The following is a 22472-nucleotide window of genomic DNA, read 5'->3' as shown; positions in this document are numbered from 1 at the left end:
GGTGGATACGTGGGTTGAGTAGGGTGATCATGGCTCGGCACAACATTGAGGGCCGAAGGGCCTGTTCTGTGCTGTACTGTTCTATGTTCGATTCTGGGTCACTGTCCGTGTGGAGTTTGCACATTCTCCCCATGTTTGCATGGGTTTCGCCCCCCCAGAACACAAAGATGTGCAGGGTGGGTAGATTGTGAAGCACCTTGGAATGTTTTACTGTGTTAACAGCACAAATGTACATTATTATTGTTACTCAATGGGTAACCTAACAGTCCAATGGCAGGTTTGCAGATCCACTATCTGCTGGCTCTACGGTCGTACTGGACTAAGGAAACCAGTGTGGAGGAATGTCACTGCTGGAGTCAGTGCTCATACTCCTGCTCAGCAGCAGCACCAAATGTCAGTGATCTCACCAGTAAAGACCATCTATAGGTGCAGAAGCAGATTAATTTTCACTCTGCGGTTGAACACTAGCTTGTTTAAAAAGACCTCAAATGACAAAATTGAAAATCAAACCATTTATCGGATATAACAGCGAGGAGCCATAATCTAATATTGGGCTTTCAATGAAAGAAAGAAACCACTTGCTCTTTACTCCTGCACTTTATCATAGCGTCTGAACCATTCGATTACATCATTGCTGCATGAAGATGTATCCAACAGAAGCAGAGAAAATAAAGGAAACACAGGGGAAAGAATGGAAAAATATAACTGCAAACATTTCTTTAAAAAAAGTAAATTTAGAGTGCCCAATTCATTTTTTCCAATTAAGCGGCAATCTAGCGTGGCCAATTCATCTACTCTGCACATCTTTTGGGTTGTGGGGGTGAAACCCACGCAAACACGGGGAGAATGTGCAAACTCCACATAGACAGTGACATAGAGCCGGGATTGAACCTGGGACCTCGGAGGCGTGAGGCAGCAGTGCTAACCACTTGCGCTGCCCATAACTGCAAACATGACTGCGATTGATGGGGGCAGCACGGTGGCGCAGTGGTTAGCACCCAATTATTTTTTTCCCCTTTTAGGGGCAATTTAGTGTTGCCAATCTACCTAACCTGCACATCTTTGGGTTGTGGGGGTGAAACCCACGCAGACATGAGGAGAATGTGCAAACTCCACACGGACAGTGATCCAGGGCCGGGATTCAAACCCAGGTCCTCTGCGCCGCAGTCCAAGTGCTATCCACTGTGCCACATGCCCCACATCAATCTGCTATGTTAATTCCTTCTGAGACATGTGAATGCAACCAGATTGAGAATGTAGTCAGGCCAAGGGTAGAGCTCTTGGAAGGTGCCAAGAAAGTAGTGAGGCAATTTTTACTGTTTCACATTTGAAGTATTCCACTTGAATCAGTGCCATTCAACGTAAGGCACTAATTTCAGGGGAAAGATTTGGTTTTATAGGGCTAATCTTGATTTTACTGAATGTCCATCACTAATTATTTATATGGCAGCTTTAATGTAATTAACTAGGCACTTCACAGATAATCAAAGACACCAAGGCACATAACGGGATTAGGTCAGATGATCAAAGGTTTGGTCAAACAGGTAGGCCATGAACTGTGACCATGGGATAGAACATAGAACAGTACAGCACAGAACAGGCCCTTCGGCCCTCAATGTTGTGCCGAGCAATGATCACCCTACTCAAACCCACGTATCCACCCTATACCCGTAACCCAACAACCCCCCCCTTAACCTTACTATTAGGACACTACGGGCAATTTTAGCATGGCCAATCCACCTAACCCGCACATCTTTGGACTGTGGGAGGAAACCAGAGCACCCGGAGGAAACCCACGCACACACGGGGAGGACGTGCAGGCTCCACACAGACAGTGACCCAGCCGGGAATCGAACCTGGGACCCTGGAGCTGTGAAGCAATTATGCTAACCACCATGCTACCGTGCTGCCCCTAATAGTAATCAAGATGCAAATTTTGAATAATATTCTTACCTTAACTGAGAAGCATTTAAGAGGATTATATTCCTACTATCACCGCAGCCAGGATTAAGTGATTCAGCAGAGACAGGGGAGGTTTATTTGACTCATTAGGATAACTGGTCAAGCTTTTAGGAGTCTCATTCGATGTGTTTTGCTGAGAATCCCAGAGCAAAGCTACCAAATCCTAATTCCACAACACTAAAGCTGAAGGTTGGATGTTAATAATTACCATGGGCAATTAGGGATGGGCAATAAATGCCTCATCAGTGACACCCACATCCCATGTAAAAAGTAAGCAAGAATCTGCTGATTTTGCAGATTTCAAAATGTAATACTTTTAAAAGATAATATTGCATGTAGCGAACACAGATAATTTTTAGTGAAGTGATTTTTTATTACAATGTAAAAAAAAAATTCCTTTTTCTAGGTTTCAAGATTCTCGCGGATAAACTTGCTCCAGCATTTTCAGCTTCAAGATGCTGACAATCATAATATAAACCACATCATCCATCCCAATAATAAAAGAACAGCAAGTCAGAGGGGGTCCTGGACTCCATCATAGAATCCCTATCGTGCAGGTCATTTGGCCCCTACCTGGGCCCACTCCCCTGCCCTATCCCTATAACTCCACCTAACCTTTAGATACTAAGGGGCAATTTAGCATGACCAATCCACCTAACCTACACATCTTCATACTGTGGGAGGAAACCGGAGCACCTGGAGGAAACCCACACATACACGGGAAGAACGTGTAAACTCCATCCAGTCACCCTGAGGTCAGAATTGAATTGGGGTCCCTGGCGCTGTGAGGCAGCAGTGCTAACCACTGTGCTGCTATCATGAAAGACCTCCATCACAATCATACACTTCTCTCCCATGAGAAATGATCTTTTTAAAAAAATTTAAAGTACCCAATTCATTTTTTCCAATTAAGGGGCAATTTTACATAGCCAATCCACCTAGCTTGCACATCTTTGGGTTGTGGGGGTGAAATCCACACAAACACGGGGAGAATGTGCAAACTCCAATGAGAAATTACTTTGACTTTTAGTAATGACTGATGTGAAATAACTCAAGCTTACTGAAGATCAAAACGTTTTACAATGGAAAGCCAGAGAAACTACATGACAACTCTGCACCAATGAACCTTCAGAGTTGTGAATTTAGGACAGAAGTGTGGGTCTGGGATTTTGCAGTGACTCAGGTACGTTTACCGTATGATGTGGTACTAATCATAGGAGGGAGCCAAGTTTGATCCTGCTACAAAACGGTACCCAATTTCAGTGGTTTCGGGAACACTATGGAGCTGGGTGATGAAGTGGAGGAAAAATGAACATGAGTTCTCTCTCCTGTTCATTAATGAATGCAGGGAGCTGCACTGTATGACTCAGATTCCACCGCAATATGGAGCAGTGAGTTCCACAAATTCACCACCCTCTGCGAGAAGTAGTTCCTCCTCATCTCAGTGAACTCTTGTTCTAGATTGCCCTACAAGGGGTAACATTTGGTCTACATTTACTTTATCAATCCCATTTTGTATTTTACACACCTCAATCAGATCCCCTCTTATCCTTCTAAACTCCAGCGATTATAAACACAAATGGTGACATAAACCGTAACCATTGTGGCCTTCTGAAATCGACTATCCCAGCACAAAGTGGAGATGGGATCTTTCTGTTTTGTATGGATCTTAGAGAAGCTGTACTTACCCACTGAGCCATCAAGAGAGGTCACACTATTCAATTTTGTACATACATCCAATTGTAGGATGAATGGAAGCGATGCTTTAGACACATGTTTGCAGGGAGCTTTCCAAAATTCCTTCATGGGATATGAGCTTCACTTGCAAGGTGCGTGTTTGTTGCCCATCCTAATTGCCCTCGAGAGGACTTTCTGGATCAGTAGACCATTTCAGAGGACAGTTAAGGGTCAACCACATTGCTGTGGGCTTGGAGCCACACATAGGTCGGGCTGGATAAAGGCAGCAGATTTCTTCCCAAAGGGCACAATTGAACCAAAGGGATTTCTTTTGTGAATCTGGTGGTTTGACGGTCACCATTACTGCGGCCAGCTTTCCATTCTAGCTTAATTAGTGAAATATAAACTCTACCAGCTACCACGGTGGTATTTAAACTAATTTCTGTGGAGAATAGTCGGGACTTTTGGAGTATTAGTGTAGCAACATTGCCGCTATGCTCCAGTTCTCTTTGAATGATAGTTTTCGGACATGAATGTGTAAATCAGGTGGATGTGTGATCTGCATCCTCTTCAGCTTCCAGTAACTGCCTGTCTGAGCTATTACAGACAGTAGCTATAAATAGCCATGCCACCAGTCTCAATGTAGACATTGGTTTGTTGCTCTTCTACTTTGCCAAGTACCAGGTACTAAGCTCTCATTATGAACTGCTTCATCGAGTAGCACATGATCCAAAAACTCTTTGCTAGGGAATTGGAAGTAAACAGCAGGCCTTGGAATCAAATTGAGGACCATTCGTTTGTAAAGAAAACATTTTATTCTTTGTTAATATTTATCCAAGTAAAATTTTGTTCTTTAAAAAAAAAAATCTTTGCCGTTTGCAAGTGGAAAAAAAAGTATGGTTTATTTGATCAGTATTTACAGTAAATCTATCTGTGGCCTTTCATTTAACATTCACCAAACAACAAACACCAAAGGTCTCTTTGGCTCAAAATAAAGTCTACAGGGACAATGCTGGTCATCGAAGGTTATGCTGCTCTGGTCTCGGTACAAAGTTGAACATCATACGTTCCTGTGGTGGCTGGTAAACTGGCGGCACATCTGGGTGTCCATGGGGACCGTCATGGTGATGGTGCGGTGGATGATGATGGTGCGGAGCCTCAGGAGGAGGATGATGATGATGATGATGGTGGCGGTGATGATAATGATGTTGATGGCGATGACGGCGGTGGTAGGGCTGTGGACCAAAGTGCATGGGGTACTCGTGCTCAAAATTAATGTGCTGTAAAGCATCAAAGTTGAAGTGAAAATACGGAGGAGGGGGGAAGGGGACCTGCAGATGAGGGGGCACAGGTGGGATTTGGGGGAATTCAGGAATCATTGGCGCTGGTCGAGGAAGGTCATTGCGGTTGAAATTCACTCCAGGATGTACTGCTTGACCTCTTTCTTCAATTCTTGCATTCTTGGAAGGAGGATCCTCTGGAGGAGGCCCAATTCTTTTCACAGCTTGCTCTAAAGTAAGTAGATCAAAGTAGAAAGTTGTTACTGCATTAGAAAGCAGGCATTCACAAGCAACAAACACACCGTCAGAGTTAGCGTTTCACGTGAGACATTATCTCAGGTTTAGTGTCTCTTGCAATCTAAAGTGCATCTGGTTCACATAGATTTACATAGAATTTTCAGTGCAGAAGGAGGCCATTCGGCCCATCGAGTCTGCACCGGCTCCTGGAAAGAGCACCCTACCCAAGGTTAACACCTCCACCCTATCCCTATAATCCAGTAACCCTACCCAACACCAAGGGAAATTTTGGACACCAAGGGCAATTTATCATGGCCAATCCACCTAACCTGCACATCTTTGGACTGTGGGAGGAAACCGGAGCACCCGGAGGAAACCCACGCATACACAGGGATGCTGTGCAGACTCCGCACAGACAGTGACCCAAGCCGGAATCGAACCTGGGACCCTGGAGCTGTGAAGCGATTGTGCTATCCACAATGCTACCGTGCTGCCCTGCTGTGCTGATGGCACCGTGCTGCTGGTTATGTCCATCATCTAGATAAACAGTATAGTGATCCAGACATTGCATTAAAGAAAAAATGAGCTCGCATTCATATGCACCTTTCATGGACTCAAGACAACCCAAAGTGCTTTGTGATGACGGAGTGCCTTCAAAGATATGTTGAAGGGAGAAGAGGAAGTTGTGCTTCATCTGGGAACCAATGTCACAGGAAGGAAAGAGGTTGACATTCTGCAGTCAGTTTTAGGAGATGGGAAGGAAGCAGGGCCTCAAATACCATAATCTCAGAGTTATTTGCAGTGTCACGCGGGTGAATGTATGAATAGTAGAATAAGTTAATGTATAGTTGGCGAAATGGTGCAGAAGGACAAGCTTCAGATTCCTCACGCTTTAGAAGCATCTATGACGTAGATGTACAGCCCTCAACGGAGCAGGTCATGACAGAAGAGAAACAAGGTGAGCAGAGAGGTAAATAATACTGGAGAAAATAACAGTTCAGAATTGGAACAGTTCAGAATCTGACGGGGGAATATGTGAGGCAGGTTAAGATGGGCTTGGATTGTGTGTGTGTAAATACATGAAGCATGGTAAATAAAGTTCAGTTGAAGGCAGAAGTGGCCACAGGGAATTGATACAATGGTAACAACAGAGATCTGGCTCAAATAGCAAGAGGACTGGGAACTTAATATTCCTGGCTATAAGATATTCAGTAAAGATATGGAAGGGGGGGAAAAAAAAGAGATGAGTGGCAATATTGGTCAAATAATGTTATTGGATTGAAAAGGAATGAACCATTGATAGACAAAGGCTATTAGAATTATGTAATAGAAGAACTATTCTGCAACTGCTATCCAGTAACACAAGGCAATTGGAGCATATTTGCAGGCAAGTTATGGAAAGATGCAAAACGTTCAGAGACTGGAGAACTATCTGAACATAAAATAGGATACAGTAGTAACAGTGACAACCAGGCAAAAGATCTTTATCAGTGCATTGCTAGCACAGCGAGGAAGGAAGCACTATTAGAGCTAGTTCTGAGAAATGAAGTGTTCAAGTGGATCAGCGGAGAATGTGCAAACTCCACAAAAAGAATTGGCTATTTCAATTTAAAAAAAGATCACACACCCTCAACAGAATAAATTCAGCACCTTTGTATCAAATGGGAGATACCCTATTCTGAAACCTCATCCCCTTTCCAATTAGACCATTATTCCATTTGCCTTCCTAATTACTCGATGTACCTGCATGCTAAACCTTTTGTGATCCATGTACAAGGACATCCAGATCCCTTGGTACCACAATATTCTGTTGTCTCTCCAGTTAAATAACATTTTGCTTTTATATTCTTCCTACCAGAATCAGAGACAGAATCATACAGTGCAGGAGAGTCCCTTCGGCCCATCGAGTCTGCACCGATGCATGAAAGGCCCTGACCTGCCCACCTAACCCCACTTGCCAGCACTTGGCCCATAGCCTTAAATGATATGACGTGCCAAGCATCCATCCAGGTACTTTTTAAAGGATGTGAGGCACCTCGCCTCTACCACCCTTGGCAGTGCATTCCAAACCGTCACCACTCTGGGTAAAAATATTTTTCCTCAAATCCCTTCTCCCTCACTTTGAACTTGAGTCCCCTGGTAACTGACCATTCAACTAAGGGGAATAGCTGCTCCCTAATAACCCAGTCCATGCCCCTCATTATCTTGTACACCTCAATCAGGTCACCCCTCAGTTTTCTCTGCTCCAGAGAAAACAACCCAAGCCTATCCAACTCTCCTTCTAACTCAAATGTTCCATCCCAGGCAACATTCTGGTGAATTGCCTCTGCACCCCCTCCAGTGCAATCACATCCTTCCTACAGTGTGACGACTGGAATGGCCTCACCAAAGTTCTATCATGACCTCCAATATGCCTTTTTCACCACCTTATTAACCTGACCTTGTTCATCAAAGTGAACAAACTCAATCTGTATCAAATTATACTCCATCCGAGGGTGGCAAGGCGGCGCAATGCTGCCTCACGGTGCCGAGGACCTGGGTTCACTCTCGGCCCCGGGTCATTCTCCGTGTGGAATTCTATGATCTATGAACTCAAACTTCAGGATCTCGAGTGTTAAAAACTCCAACAGATCCCTCAGCCACGCCAGGGAACAGGGTGGAGAAGCTAACCTCCACTCCTACAGGATTTGCTTTCAGGCAATCAGCGAGGCGAAGGTTAAAACATCTGCCTTCCCACCTGCTTCTAACCCCGGCCGATCCGATACCCCGAATACGGCCTCCAGAGGACCTGGCTCAAGCCTCACATGTGCCACTTTTGAAATTACTCTGAACACCTCATCTCCAGCTTTGGACAGGACCAAAACATATGAACATACTTTGCTGCCCCCCCGACCTCAACGTTCACTAACATGCTCTACCCCCTCAGAGTCAGCTCATTCTCGCCTTTGGTTGGTGCACCCTTTACACCACCTTCAGCTGTATGAGCCCCAACTTCGCGCACGAAGTTGAGGCATTCACCCTGCGGAGCACTTCACACCACAACCCCATCTCCATGCCGTCTCCAAACTCTTCCTCCCAGTTTGTCCTAATCCCCTCCAGCAGTGCCTTCTCTGCTCCCAGAATCGCTCCATAAATCACTGACACTACCCTCTTCTCCATTCCCCCTGCCGGCGCCTCCGGAAAGCTCCGTATCTCCTTCTTAGCAAAATCTCGGACCTGCATATACCTAAACATTTCCCCCTGTCTCAACCCATTTTTCGCCCCCAATTCCTCCAATCCCGCAAACCGGCCCCATAGAAACAAATCCTTTAATGCCCTGACTCCCTTCTCCTTCCATCTTCGAAAACTCCCATCCCACTTCCCTGGCTCAAATCTGTGATTCCCCCGAATCGCCATTTCCCTCGACTCCGCCCCCAGCCTAAAGTGCTTGCGTAACTGCCTCCAGATTTTCAATGTCGCTATTATTACTGGACTCCCTGAGTATCTCCCAGGGGCCATTGGGAGAGGCGCTGTTGCCAACGCCCTCAGCCCCGACCCCCTGCACAGACTCTCCTCCACTCTAACCCACTGGGAGTCCCCCCTCTAACCCAGCTCCTAACCTTCTCCGCATTCACCGCCCAGTAGTAATACACTAGGTTTGGGAGACCCAAATTCCCTGACTGCCATCCTCTCTGTAACAGCACCTTCCTAATCCTAGCCACCTTCCCCCCACCCCCCCATATAAACGAGGTAATCATCTTTTCAACCTCCTTGCAAAATGCTGTTGGCAGGAAGATCAGCAGGCACTGAAAAATAAAAACGAATCGTGGCAACACGTTCATTTTAACTGTCTGTACCCGACCTGCCAGTGACAGAGAGAGACCATCCCACCTTGTCAGGTCCGCTTTCACCCTTCCCACCAGACTAGTAATGTCATATCTGCGGAGCCCCCACCCCATAATCCTGTGCCACCCGCACCCCCAGATATCTACAGCGAGTCGGAATGGTAGTCCTCCCACCCCTGGCCGAGACACCACAAAATATGAACCTTTATCTAAATTTTGATTATATCCCGAAAAAGACGCAAACACCCGAAGCAGCTCCAATATGACTCCCATCGACACCTGGTCCCGATACACACAATAGCAAGTCGCCCGCACACAAAGATACCCTATGCTCTCTCTCTCTCTCTTCCCCCCCCCCCCCCCCCCCCCCCCCCCCCCGCACACTATCCCTTTCCACACCTCCGAACACCTCAACGCGATGGCCAACGGCTGAATCACAAGCATGACCACAGGGGGGACATGGGACATCCCTGACTGGTCCCACGATGAAGAGCAAAATATCCCGAATTCATGGTATTCGTGTGGGCACTCACACTTGACTCCCTATAGAGCAGCCTTACCCAATCCGCAAATTGTGGTCCAATTCCAAAACGCTCCAGAACCGCCATCAAATACCCCCACTCTACTCGGTCAAAGCCTTCTCGGCGTCCGACGCCACAGCCACCTCTGTATCCCTCCCCTTGCGCAAGAATCACATTCAATACCTTCCTAATGTTCGAAAAGAGCTGACTCCCCTTCACAAACACCGTCTCATCTTCCCCAATCAGCTTCGCGAGGCACTCCTCCAACCTACCCACCAATACCTTTGCCAACACTTTTGCGTCCACATTCAAAAGTGATATGGGCCTATACGACCCACATTCTGTCGGATCCTTATCGTTCTTGCGCAACAGGGAGATCTGTGCCTGCCCCAAAGTCTGTGGCAACATTCCTGTCCCTATTGCCTCCTCAAACATCCCCACCAGCAGCGGCACCAACGTATCTTTAAATTTCTTGTAATACTCCACTGGAAACACATCTGGCCCTGCTACCTTACCCGACTGCATCCTCGCAATCACATCTTTTATCTCCTGCTCCGCTATCGCCCCTCCAAAATGGCCACGTCCCCCTCCCCCAACTTCGGGTATTCCCAACCATCCAGGATTTCTTGCATCTCCCGATCCTTTCCAGGTGGCCCTGACCCATACAATCTCTCGTAAAAGTCGTCAAACACCCTATTAAACTGATCTAGAGCCACCACCAACTTCCTTGCCCTATCCCACACCTGAACAATAATAAAGATTATTATTATAGAATCTACAATGCAGAAGGAGGCCATTCAGCCCATCGAGTCTGCACATGACAGTGGCCCGGATGAGCAGATTCTTTGGGGTGGAAGACAGGTGTGCAAAATGTGCGGGAGGACCAGCGAACCATGTCCACATATTCTGGGCATGTCCGAAGCTTAGGGGATTTTGGCAGGGGTTTGCAGATGTCATGTCCACGGTGTTAAAAACAAGGGTGGCGCTGAGTCCAGAGGTGATGATTTTCGGGGTGTCGGAAGACCCGGGAATCCAGGAGGAGAAAGAGGCAGACATTCTGGTCTTTGCTTCTCTGGTAGCCCGGAGACGGATACTATTAGCTTGGAGGGACTCAAAGTCCCCGAAGTCGGAGACCTGGCTATCGGACATGGCTCGCGTTCTCTGTTTGGAGAAAATCAAGTTCGCCTCGAGAGGGTCACTGTTAGGGTTCGCCCAGAGGTGATAACCGTTTGTCAACTTCTTCGCGGAAAATTAATCGGCAGCACGGGGGGGGGGGGGGGGGGGGGGGGGGGGGGGGGTTTTAGTTTAGCTTAGATTAGGGGGTTAATAAAGGTGGGACCTGTAAGGGAGGGAGACGGCTTTTGCACTATGTTTATAGTTTCATGTACATTGTTTATTGTGTTGTTGTTATAATAGCAAAAAATACCTCAATAAAATGTTTATTGGGAAAAAAAAAGATTACCCAATTAATTTTTACCAGTTAAGGGGCAATTTAGATTGACCAATCCACCTACCCTGCACATCTTTGGGTTGTGGGGGCGAAACCCATGCAAACACAGGGAGAATGTGCAAACTCCACGGACAATTACCCAGAGCCAGGATCAAACCCAGGACCTTGCCGCTATGAGGCAGCAGTGCTAACCACTGCGCCACTGTGCTGCCCATGATATTGATTGTTTTAGGTTCCTCCCTCTCTTTTAATTTTCTACTCTTCTTGAAATGCTTTTATTGTCTTCCATCATTAAGACAGATGCAAAATACTTGTTCAAAATCCCAACCATTTCCTTGTTCCATTAGTCTTGTAAAACATTGGTTAAGCTTCAGCTCAAGTATTGTGCTCAATTCTTGGCACCATACTTTAGGGAGGACGTTGAGCTCTTGGAACAAGTGCAGAAGGGATTTACTCGATTAGCATCAGGGAAGAGGAGCTTCAATGATGTGGAGGTACTGAACATCTGGGATTGTTCTCCTTTGGGCAGAGAAGGTTAAGAGGAGATTTGATAGAGGTGTGCAAACACAGGAATGTTTAATCGCGTTAATGCTTCCATTTGCAGAAAGATCATTGATCAGAGAAAGCAGATATAAAAATTTTTTTTTTTTTTTTTTAGAGTTGCCAATTTTTTTTTCCAATTAAGGGGCAATTTAGTGTGGCCAATTCACCTATCCTGCACATGTTGGGTTGTGGGGGTTACACCCATGCAGACACAGGGAGAATGTGCAAACAGTGACCTGGGGCCAGGATCGAACCCGGGTCCTCAGTGCCGTGAGGCAGCAGTGCTAACCACTGTACCACCCAGAGAAAGCAGATTTAAGGTGATTGACAAAAGAACCCGAGGTGACAGGAATTTAAAAAAAACACAGCAAGTTATGATGATCTGGACTGACTGCCTGAAAGGTTGGTGTAAGTAGATTCAATGATAACTGAAGGGGGGGGGAGGGGGGGTTCAGCGATGATACCTCTTGAAACAGAAGTTACTTTATTAAGGATTGAGATGAATTATAGGACTGAGTAATCATTATTAACCATTAAACATGTATTTTTAGGACACAGCAGTAATAAGTAATCAAATGGGATTTAGGATAGCTAACTTGCCCGGAAGGACATCACTTCTGATATCTTGTCTTTGTGAAACAAATGCAGAATGCTGGTTTTGCTGTCCTGTTTTTCACAGACAATGAATGCACAGCAAATTACTAGGAAGCATAGCTGTCAGGTTGAAGATCAATCATGCACTGCTTGCATTTCTATTGGGTGAAGTTTAAACACTGCTTGCAATTCTATTGGATAAGTTTAAACGTAGCAGCTTCAGGGATTGGACTGCGTCCAACTGGGGTAGGCTATTGATTTTTGAACGTTGTATAAGTACTGTGTTCTGGGTCTTTGTTTGGCAGATATCCAGTCTGTTCTCCGTGTACACATAACAAGCTTGATTAAATAGCCATCTTGTCCAGGTTGTCGTTGTGTTTTCTCCTCTCTGTACTGAGCTGAGCCACAGGGAATAACCCCTTGTGTAAGCTGACTCAATACACAGATCTTGAAACGCTCCTACATCAATAACCTTTAAAAGAAGCAAAACATTTATAGGACTATGGCAAAAGAAAAGGCAATTGGGACTAATTAGATAGCTCTTTCAGAGAGCCAGCAGACAGGATAGGCCGAATGGCCTCCTTCTGTTCTACAGGATTCCATGAGTCTAATTATTTCTGAAATATTGCACATACTGAAGTACAGTTGAATTAGAAAACATGACAACCAATTAGGCTCCCTTAATCGCCATGTTGTGGCCAGATGATGTGGTTTTAGGTTTTGGTTGAGGGATAAATATTGGCCTGGGCATGAGAAATCCCCTGCTCTTAGAATATAGAACATAGAACAGTGCAGCACAGTATCGGCCCTTCGGCCCACGATATTGTGCCGAACATTTATCCTAACCTAAGATCAACCTAACCTACACCCTTTCAATTTACTGCTGTTCATGTGCCTGTCCAAGAATCGCTTAAATGTCCCTAATGACTCTGACTCCACCACCTCTGCTGGCAGTGCATGCCACACACCCACCACTCTCTGTGTAAAGAACCTACCTCTGACATCTCCCCTATACCTTCCACCAATCACCTTAAAACTATGTCCCCTCGTGACAGCAATTTCCGCGCTGGGGAAAAGTCTCTGGCTATCCACTCTATTCATGCTCTCATCACCTTGTACACCTCTATCAAATCACCTCTCTTTCTTCTTCGCTCCAGTGAGAACAGCCCTCAACCTTTCTTCATAAGACATGCCCTCCAGTCCAGGCATCCTGGTAAATCTCCTCTGCACCCTCTCCAAAGCATGCACATCCTTCCTATAATGATGTGGAGATGCTGGCATTGGACTGGGGTGAGCACAGTAAGAAGTCTTACAACACCAGGTTAAAGTCCAACAGGTTTGTTTCAAACACGAGCTTTCGGAGCACTGCTCCTTCCTCAGGGGAATGTGAATGTGGATTCACCTGAGGAAGGAGCAGTGCTCCGAAAGCCCGTGTTTGAAACAAACCTGTTGGACTTTAACCTGGTGTTGTAAGACTTCTTACTGTTCCTATAATGAAGCGTTCAGAATTGGACACAATATTCCAAGTGTGGTCGAACCAGGGTTTTAGAAAGCTGCAGCAAAACCTCGCGCCTCAATCCCCCTATTAATGAAAGCCAACACACCATATGCCTTCTTAACAACTCTATCAACCTGGGTGGCAACTTTGAGGGATCTATATACATGGACTCCAAGATCCCTCGATTCCTTCACACTTCCAAGAATCCTGCCTTTAACCCTGTATTCAGCATTCAAACTCAACCTTCCAAAATGAATCAATTTTGTGCCAAGGAACCTTTACTGTCTACCTGAGTGAGCAAATGGGGCCTTGGTTTAGTGTCTCATCTGAAAGATGGTACCTGCGACAGTGTAGCACTTCTTGGTACTGCATTGAAGTGTCAGTTTTGATTAAGTGCTCAGATTCCTGGAGTGGGGCTTGAATACACAATCTTGGAAGGGAGACTAAACTCCTTTTCTTTACAGATGAACTAAATAGGTTAAGACGCAGGGTTTGAACCAGTAATAAACACAAAGTGCAGGAAAACTCAACAGATCTGGCAGCATCTGTACTGAGAAAAACAGAGTGAACGTTGAGTCCATATGACTGGTCTTCAGAACTGAGAGGTAGAAATGTGATGGCTTTCATGCTGTTCAAAAAGGCTGAGGGTAGATCAGGTGGAGCAAAGGGAAGGTCGTGGATAGATTATCGGGCGGGAGATTAAATGACAAAGATGTCATGGAACAAAAGGGAACAGAAATGGTAGGAGTAAAAAAACAAAGCAGGGGCAGCATGTGGCACAGCGATTAGCACTGTGACTGCGGCGCTGAGGACCCGGGTTCGAATCCTGGCCCTGGGTCACTGTGTGGAGTCTGTACTTTCTCCCCATGTCTGTGTGGGTTTCATGCCCACAACCCAAAGAAGTGCAGGTTAGGTGGATTGGCCACGCTAAACTGCCCCTGAATTTGAAAAAAAAAATTGGGTATTCTAAATTTATATTAAAAAAAACAAAGCATTGGTAGTAGGTATTGAATAAAGGTAATCTCTCAGCAAATATATGAAAACAAGGTAAAAATTGACACTTGGTTGGAGTGGGGGAAGAGAGAGAGAGAGAGAGAGAGAAGAGAGACAGAGGGTAAAGGTGACAGGGGAAAGAAACAAAAGTTCAAAAAGGAGGACAGCGTTCAGGGTCTGAAGTTGTTGAACTCAATGTTGAGTCCAGAAGGCTGTAAAGTGCCTAATGGAAAAAGTAGGTGCTGTTTCTTCAGCTTCTTTTGAGCCTCACTGGAACATTGTAGCAGGCCGAGAGGAGAAATGTGAACCCGAGAGCAAGATGGTGAACTGGAATGGCAACCGGAAGGTTGGGGTCATGCTTGCAGACTGAGAGAAGGTGTTCCACAAAGTGGTTACCCAGTCTGACGTTAGAAGGAGATTGCATTGTGAACAAATACAGTATACTAAATCGAAAGACGTACAAGTAAATTGCTGGAGTCGAGGACAGCGAGGAGCAAGGAGTCAAGGGCAGGTGTTGCGCCTCCTGCAATGACATGGAATGATGCCGAGGGAAGGGGTTGAGATGTTGGAGCAGGTAAGAGGAGTGAACCATGACAGTGAACAGTCCCTTTGGAAAGCTGACAGCAGAAGGATGAGGAGGATGGTGTTGGCATCATGCTGGCGTTGGCAGAAATGGCAGAAGATGATCCATGGCAGAGCATCATCCAGAGGATGATGGGGTGGAAGTGAGGACAAGGGGAGCCCTAGTATGGTTCTCAGAAGAAGGGGAAGGGGGGAGTGCAGAAGTGAGGGAAAAGGATCGGACACGACTGAGGGTGAGGTTAACCACAGTGGGAGGGTTGGGGAGGTGAACATTGATGGAGGAAAGAGAAAGGTATGTCAGAAGCAATATTGTGGAGGGTAGCATCATCAGAACAGATAGTGACAGAGATGGAAAAACCTGAGAGAATGGAATGGAATCCTTACTGGAAGCAGGGTGAGAGGGGGTGCAGTCGAGGTAGTTGTGGGAGTCGGAGGACTTGTGTTGAATATTAGTAGACAGTCAAATCCCAGAAATTGAGATAGAGAAGCTGAGGAGGGCAAAGGAAATTTTGGAGGTGGACCACATGAAGGTGAGATAAGGTGGAACAGTAATTAACAGTAAATAATTGAACACCAAATATACATTTACCCACACTCCCTAGTATAAAACAAATATGCAACTCACTGTCCCTCTTATCAAGGTTCTTAAAACAGAAGCCCACAAACCAACTTAACTGTTTCTGGCTGGTTTAGGTCTTTAAACACAAAGATTACTGGCCACCTGCTGTGCAATTCACACAGATTCAGCCAGCATCAGTCTGTTTCTCCAAGATAAAAGTTCCTGCCTTTTAATTATTCAGCAAAAATGGTTAGCACTCTTACAGAGTGGCACAGTGGTTAGCACTGTTGCCTCAAAACACCAGAGGAACGGCTTCAATTCCGACCTCGGGTGACTGTCTGTGTGGAGTTTGTACATTCCCCAGTGTCTGCGCAGGTTTCCTCTGGGTGCTCTGGCTTCCTCCCACAATTGAAAGATGTGTGGGTCGGCCATGAAGAATTGCTCCCAAGTGTCCAAAGATTAGCTGGGGTCACGGGGTTACAGAGATAGGGCAGGGAATTGGGCCTAGGTGCTCTTTCAGAGGGTCGCTGCAGACTCGACGGGCCAAATGACCTCCTCCTGTACTGTCGGGATTCTATGATTCTAAGAGAACTCCTCACTGCCCAAATTCAAAGGGGTCCAAAATAGGTATCACCCAGAAGTTAAGGATCGAGCCCAAGATGTATTACAAGGGAGCTGGCTCCCTTCCTATCACCAGCCCTTTCAGTTGGCATAAATGAAATTTGTGCAAGGAATGTTGCAACTGATTCCAGTAAGACAGTGGCCCGTAGGGCGGCATGGTGATGCAGTGGTTAGCACTGCTGCCTCACGGCACCGAGGACCCGGGTTCTATCCCGGCCCGGTTCAATGTCCATGTGGAGTTTACATGGATTTCATCCACACAACCCAAAGCTGTGCAGGCTAGGTGGATTGGCCATGCTAAACTGGCCCTTAACTGGAAAAAAAAGAATTGGGCACTTTAAATTTATAAAAAATTAAAAAGACAGTGGCCTATAGCGTCCACAGAATGCCACTCTTACCAGACTTACCCACCAAGGGATTCTGAAGCCAACAATCACCCAAACTTCCTCACTCAGGCTGGGCAGCACCACCATGGAGTTAGTCGGGTGCGGAAACATAAATCACTTCCCCCTTTTTGGGGGGGGGGGTTCAAAGGGATCATTTATCTGGGGAGGGGGGGGAAGGAGATCTGGGTCAGACACGTTGGTTAGGGAGGGGGTCAGTCAGTTTGGGACAGCATTGCTGGCTAGGCTAGCATTTACTGCCTGCAGTAATCCACGGGAGCAGGAGTTCCGTCACCACACCAATATTTATTTACAATAACGATATTACAGGAGCAGCTACAGTGCTGCTAGCAGTCCAGTCAACTTAAGACTGGCTCACAAAGCCTACACAGGTGATTATATGGGACCCCTCAATGAGCTATCACTGAGGGAGCTCATACTCCAATTGGCCAACCAATAAAGCCAATTGGAGTTCATTACACCCCTCCCCCCATATCCGAGGAATTCCTGCCAGCTGGTATTCCTATGAGCTTCTTCCTGCTCCTCATGTCTGGGTCTGTCACCTCTGTGTCGTCCGCCGGGTCGTTCTCCGAAGTGGGCGGGGTGTATCTTATAGGTGCCCGTCTTTTCCTTGACGACCTCCTTGGAAGTTGTTCTTCCTCCTCCTTGGGGAGAGGTGTCGCGGCGGCCTCGTCGAGTGTGTCCATCTCCGACTCTCACGACTGGATGACAGGGTCTGGAGAAATTGTTCGGGGCTGGGGTGTGGGTATCCTTTCCGTCTGGGCTATCCCAGCTTGAGGCGGTCCTGCTTCGCCTGCCTCCAGGTGTGGTTCCACTGCCCTTATTTGGTCTAGGTGTTTCTTCAGCACCTTACCTCCTATTGAAACCTCATAGGATATGGGCCCTGTTTGGGACTCTACCATGCCTTTGACCCACGTTGGTCCATTCCCATAATTCTTGACCCAAACCGGTGCCCCCACCTGGAAATGTCCCTGTGCCGACTATTATCATGCCCCCTGCGTTGGGCCTCCTTTTGTTTCTCCACTTTCCCTGTTAAATTTGGGAAAAGGAGACTCAGCCTCGTTCGCAGCCGCCTTCCCATTAAGAGTTCAGCTGGCGGTATGCCCGTTGTGGAATGAGGTGTGGTCCTGTAATCAAACAGCCAGCGGGAGATCTTTGTGTCCATTGACGCTGCCGGCTGCTTCTCGAGTCCCGCTTTAAGTGTCTGGACCGCTCTCTCTGCCGGGCCGTTGGTCACTGGATGGTAAGGGGCCGTTTTGATGTGACGGACTCCGTTTTCCTTCAGGAATTTTCCAAATTCCCCACTTGTGAATGCCGTTCCGTTGTCCGACACCAATGCCTCCGGAAGTCCATGTGTTGCAAATGAGGCCCTGAGCTTTTCAATTGTCGATGCTGTGCTTGCCGTGTTTACCCGGTGGACGTCCAACCATTTGGAGTGGGCGTCCACTATCACCAAAAACATTGAGCCCATGAAAGGGCCGGCGTGGTCAATATGCAGGCGGGTCCACGGTCTGCCTGGCCATTCCCACAGGTGCAATGGCGTCGCTGGTGGCACTCTTTGCCCCTGTTGGCACTCCTGGTACCGACGTACCAAGGCTGCTATGTCTGTGTCCAAACCTGGCCACCAAACGTAGCTTCGAGCTAGCATCTTCATTTTAGACACCCCTGGGTGTCCGTGATGTAACTCGGTTAAGATTGCCTGACGGCCTTGAGCTGGAACGATTACCCGGGCTCCCCATAATAGGATACCGTCTTCTACGGTTATTTGGTCCCTTCTGCTCCAGTATGGGTGCATCTGGGGCTCCACTGGTCTTTCCAGTTCCCTTGTTAGCAGTAAATGCTTCATCTTGGCTAAAACTGGGTCTTTTTGCACCCACAACCAAATATGTTGTGCGTCTACTGGTAGGGTGTCCAAAAAATTTAGAGTCATTACTGTCTCCTCTACTTTTGGTATTTGCGGCGGAGTGTCCGGAGGGGAAGTCTGCTCAAAGCATCTGCATTTGCTACTCGCGTTCCCGGTCTGTGCTCCAGAACGTATCTATATGCCGCCAGTAGCAACGCCCAGCGTTGGATTCTAGCTGATGCAATCGGGGGTATTGACTTGTAATCTTTTAATAACCCTAGTAATGGCTTATGGTCCGTCACTATGGTGAATTTCCGCCTGTACAGATACTGGTGAAATTGTTTTACTACGAATATCACCGCCAGTCCTTCCTTCTCGATTTGGGCGTACTTCCTCTCAGCCATCGCCAAGGTCCTCGAAGCATAGGCTATTGGCCGTTCTTCCCCATTCCTTCCTCGATGGGCTAAGACGGCTCCTACCCCGTAGGGGGATGCATCACAAGTGACCACCAACTCCTTCCTTGGGTCGTAATGCTCTAGGACATTTTCGGATGACAGCTGTTCCTTAATGTCCCTAAATGCTCGGTTTTGGCGGCTGGACCATTTCCATTCTTGCCCCTTTTTTAGTAACTGGTGGAGGGGTTCTAGGATGGACACCCTATTTTCAATAAATTTTCCATAATAGGTTACCAACCCTAGAAATGATCGTAACTCCTGGACCGTGGTGGGAGCTGGGGCTTCTTTTATCGCCCTTACTCTGTCTTCTAATGGGTGTAAGCCTGACTTGTCTACTTTATATCCCAGGTACGTCACTTGTGGGGCCAGAAAAACACATTTTTCCCCTTTTAGCCGTACGCCTGCCTTTGCGAAACGCCTGAGCACTTCCTCCAGGTTCCTTAAGTGTTCCCTGTTTGTCCTACCCGTGATTAAGACATCGTCCAAATAAATCGCCACCTGCGGTAGTCCCTGCAGAATATTTTCCATCGTACGCTGGAATATAGCGCAGGCTGATGACACTCCGAAAGGTAGCCTAGTGTAACGAAAAAGGCCCTTCAGGGTGTTGATCGTAGCGAACTTCTGGGAGCCCTTGTCCAGTTTTAACTGCAGGTAGGCATGGCTCATGTCCAGTTTCGTGAACAAAAGCCCACCTACCAATTTGGCATATAGGTCGTCTATTTTCGGGATTGGGTATTTGTCCAACAGTGCGTATTTGTTTACTGTCTGTTTGAAATCTCCACAGAGACATATCGAGCCGTCTGGCTTCAAATTTGGTACCACCGGCGCTGCCCATTCCGAGAACTGTACTGGTCTGATAATGCCGTTGCGCCGTAACCTTTCTATTTCGTCATCTACTTTCTTTCTTAATGCAAAAGGTACCGGCCTGGCCGTACAAAATTTCAGAAGGGCTTCTGGGTCCACGTGCAAAGTTGCTTTGGCGCCTATGATTTCCCCCAAACCTTCCTGGAAGACCTCCGGGTATTTTTGGAGTACTCCACTCAACTGCCCGGTTCCACTCTGGAAAATTTTCATCCAATCTAATTTTAGGTCTTTCAGCCAGTTCCGTCCAATTAAGCTCGGTCCGGAGCCCTCTACTATCGTCAACGGTAATCTGAGCAATTGTTTCTCATATTCCACGGGTACATGAGTCGTGCCTAGAACTTCCAGGGGTTCCCCCGTGTAGGTTTTAAGTTTCGTCAATGTTTTTGTTAGGGTTAGTGGCTGGAGTCCATCTTTGATTTTTCTAAATGCTGCCACTCCCATTACTGATACGGCCGCACCCGTGTCTATTTCCATTATTGTCGGCCGCCCGTTCACCCGTGGGGTAATCCTAACGGGTTCTGCTTTCTTCGTTGCAATATTATATAATTGTTCCCCTTCGGAGGAGGATGGGGCGTCAAGGTTGTGTACTTACCTGCGTCCCCACCTGCTATTCCTCTTTTGCCACCTCCTTCTAGGGTTTCTGTCATTGTTACCCCACTCTGTCTGGTGCCAGAAACGGTCCTTGTCTGTTGGGGGAGCCTCAGCCGGTACTTCCCTCTGTCTCCAGTTAGTCCTGGCAGACTTGGGGGGCAGTTCTGGGGTTTTCCTTTTTCCCACTATTCCTCAGGTTTTTCCTCAGAGCGGCTATCTGGTAGCAGGATCCGTTGTGGTAGTCCCTCTCACAGGTATCTACCTCCATTGGCGTGCCCTGTAGTTCCTGCGCCCCACTTGCTGCCTTTTCTAGGGACAGTGCGAGCTGTAACGCCTGCCTGCAGTCTAGCTCCGTTTCCGCCAACATGCGTTTCTGTTTTGAGAGGTCGTTTATACCACACGCGAACCGGTCCCAAAGCATTTCATTTAGCGTCAGGCCGAACTCACATTTTTCCGCCAGCCTTCTCAGGAGGGTCAAGAAATTTGTGACTGACTCCCTGTCTTCCCGTTTCGCTGTGTAGAATCTGTACCTACGCAAAATGAGGGGTGGTTTTGGGTCATAGTGCTCTTTCACCAATTCCGTTACTTCTTGGAAAGTTTTTGTGTCCAGCGCATCGGGATAAGTCAGACTACGTATAATGGCGAAAGCTGAGGGTCCGCACGCCAACAGCAGGATAAGCCGTCTCCTTTCGTCCGTCAGTATATCATTTGCCCGGAAGAAGTAACACATTCTCTCCACATACTGGGACCAGTCCTCAATAGCAGGGTCGAATGCCTCTAACCTCCCAAAAAACGGCATTTTTAAAACGGCAAGGCTTACCCTCCGAGTGAGGCAGCTGGTCTCCGCAAAATTCTTAGTTTACCTCATCGCCACTGTAGTAATCCACGGGAGGCACGAGTTCCATCACCACACCAATATTTATTTACAATAACGATATTACAGGAGCAGCTACAAACAGTGCTGCTAGCAGTCCAGTCAACTTAAGACTGGCTCACAAAGCCTACACAGGTGATTATATGGGCCCCCTCAATGAGCTATCCTTGAGGGAGCTCATACTCCAATTGGCCAATTGGAGTTCATTACACTGCCCATCCAAGTTGCCCTTCAGAAGGTTGTGAGCTGCCTTTTGAACCGCTGCAGTCCCCAAGGTGTACGTACATTCATAGTGCTATCAGGGAGAGAATTTCAGGATGTTGAAGGAATGGCTGACATACTTTCAAGTCAGGGTGGTGAGTGACTTGGAGGGGAACCTCCAGGTGGTGTTCCCAGGTATCTGTTGCCCTGGTCCTTCTCGATGATATTGGTCGTGGGTTTGGAAGGTGCTGCATAAGGAACTTTGGCGAGTTCTTGCAATGCATCTTGCAGGCAGTACACACGGCTGCTACTGTTGGTCAGTGGTGGAGGGAGAGTGTTTGCGGAAGGGATTCAATCAAGCGGATTGCTTTGGCCTGGTTGATGTCAAGCTTCTTGAGTGATGTTGGAGCTGCACTCACCCATAATTAACTTTAAAAAAATTTAGAGTACCCAATTCTTTTTCCCCCCCCAAATAAGTGGCAATTTGGAGTGGCCAATCTACTAACCCTGCACATCTTCGGGATGTGGGGGTGAGACCCACGCAAACACAGGGAGAATGTGTAAACTCTCATGTACTCTCATGACCTGGGGCCGGGATTGAACCTGGGTCCTCAGCACTGTGATGCACTCATCCAGACAACTGGAGAATAACTCATTATGCTCCTGACTTCCATAGAATCGCTGTAGTGCAGAAGGAGGCCATTCGGCCTGTTGGGTCTGCACTGACTCTGCAAAAGAGCATCCAATTTAGATTTGTAAAGGGCAGCTGCACTGATTAGATGGAGCATTGTATGGGCATTGCTAATTCAGCTGATGTGATGATGCAAAGTGAGCTCATGTGTTAAAGATTCAACTTTTAGGGTAAAGTGTGCCACTTCTTTACTTGACATGAAGCTGTT

At 47.0% G+C, this 22472-nt stretch overlaps 1 protein-coding gene across 1 annotated transcript in view; it reads right to left on the bottom strand.

The window, feature by feature from the left end:
- Positions 1 to 4514: 4514 nt before the first annotated feature.
- The window catches only part of rnf216 (ring finger protein 216), a 263325-nt gene continuing 245367 nt past the window's right edge, over positions 4515 to 22472 (bottom strand). Inside the window, exon 17 of the mRNA XM_038820989.1 lies at positions 4515 to 5149. Coding sequence (XP_038676917.1) covers positions 4656 to 5149 — 494 coding nt within the window. The 3' untranslated portion in view covers positions 4515 to 4655. The remainder of the gene's footprint in view (positions 5150 to 22472) is intronic.

The sequence above is a fragment of the Scyliorhinus canicula genome, chromosome 15 (genome assembly GCF_902713615.1).
Source record: "Scyliorhinus canicula chromosome 15, sScyCan1.1, whole genome shotgun sequence".
In the NCBI taxonomy this organism is placed as follows: Eukaryota; Metazoa; Chordata; class Chondrichthyes; order Carcharhiniformes; family Scyliorhinidae; genus Scyliorhinus; species Scyliorhinus canicula.
This window is presented reverse-complemented; position numbering and strand designations above follow the sequence as displayed.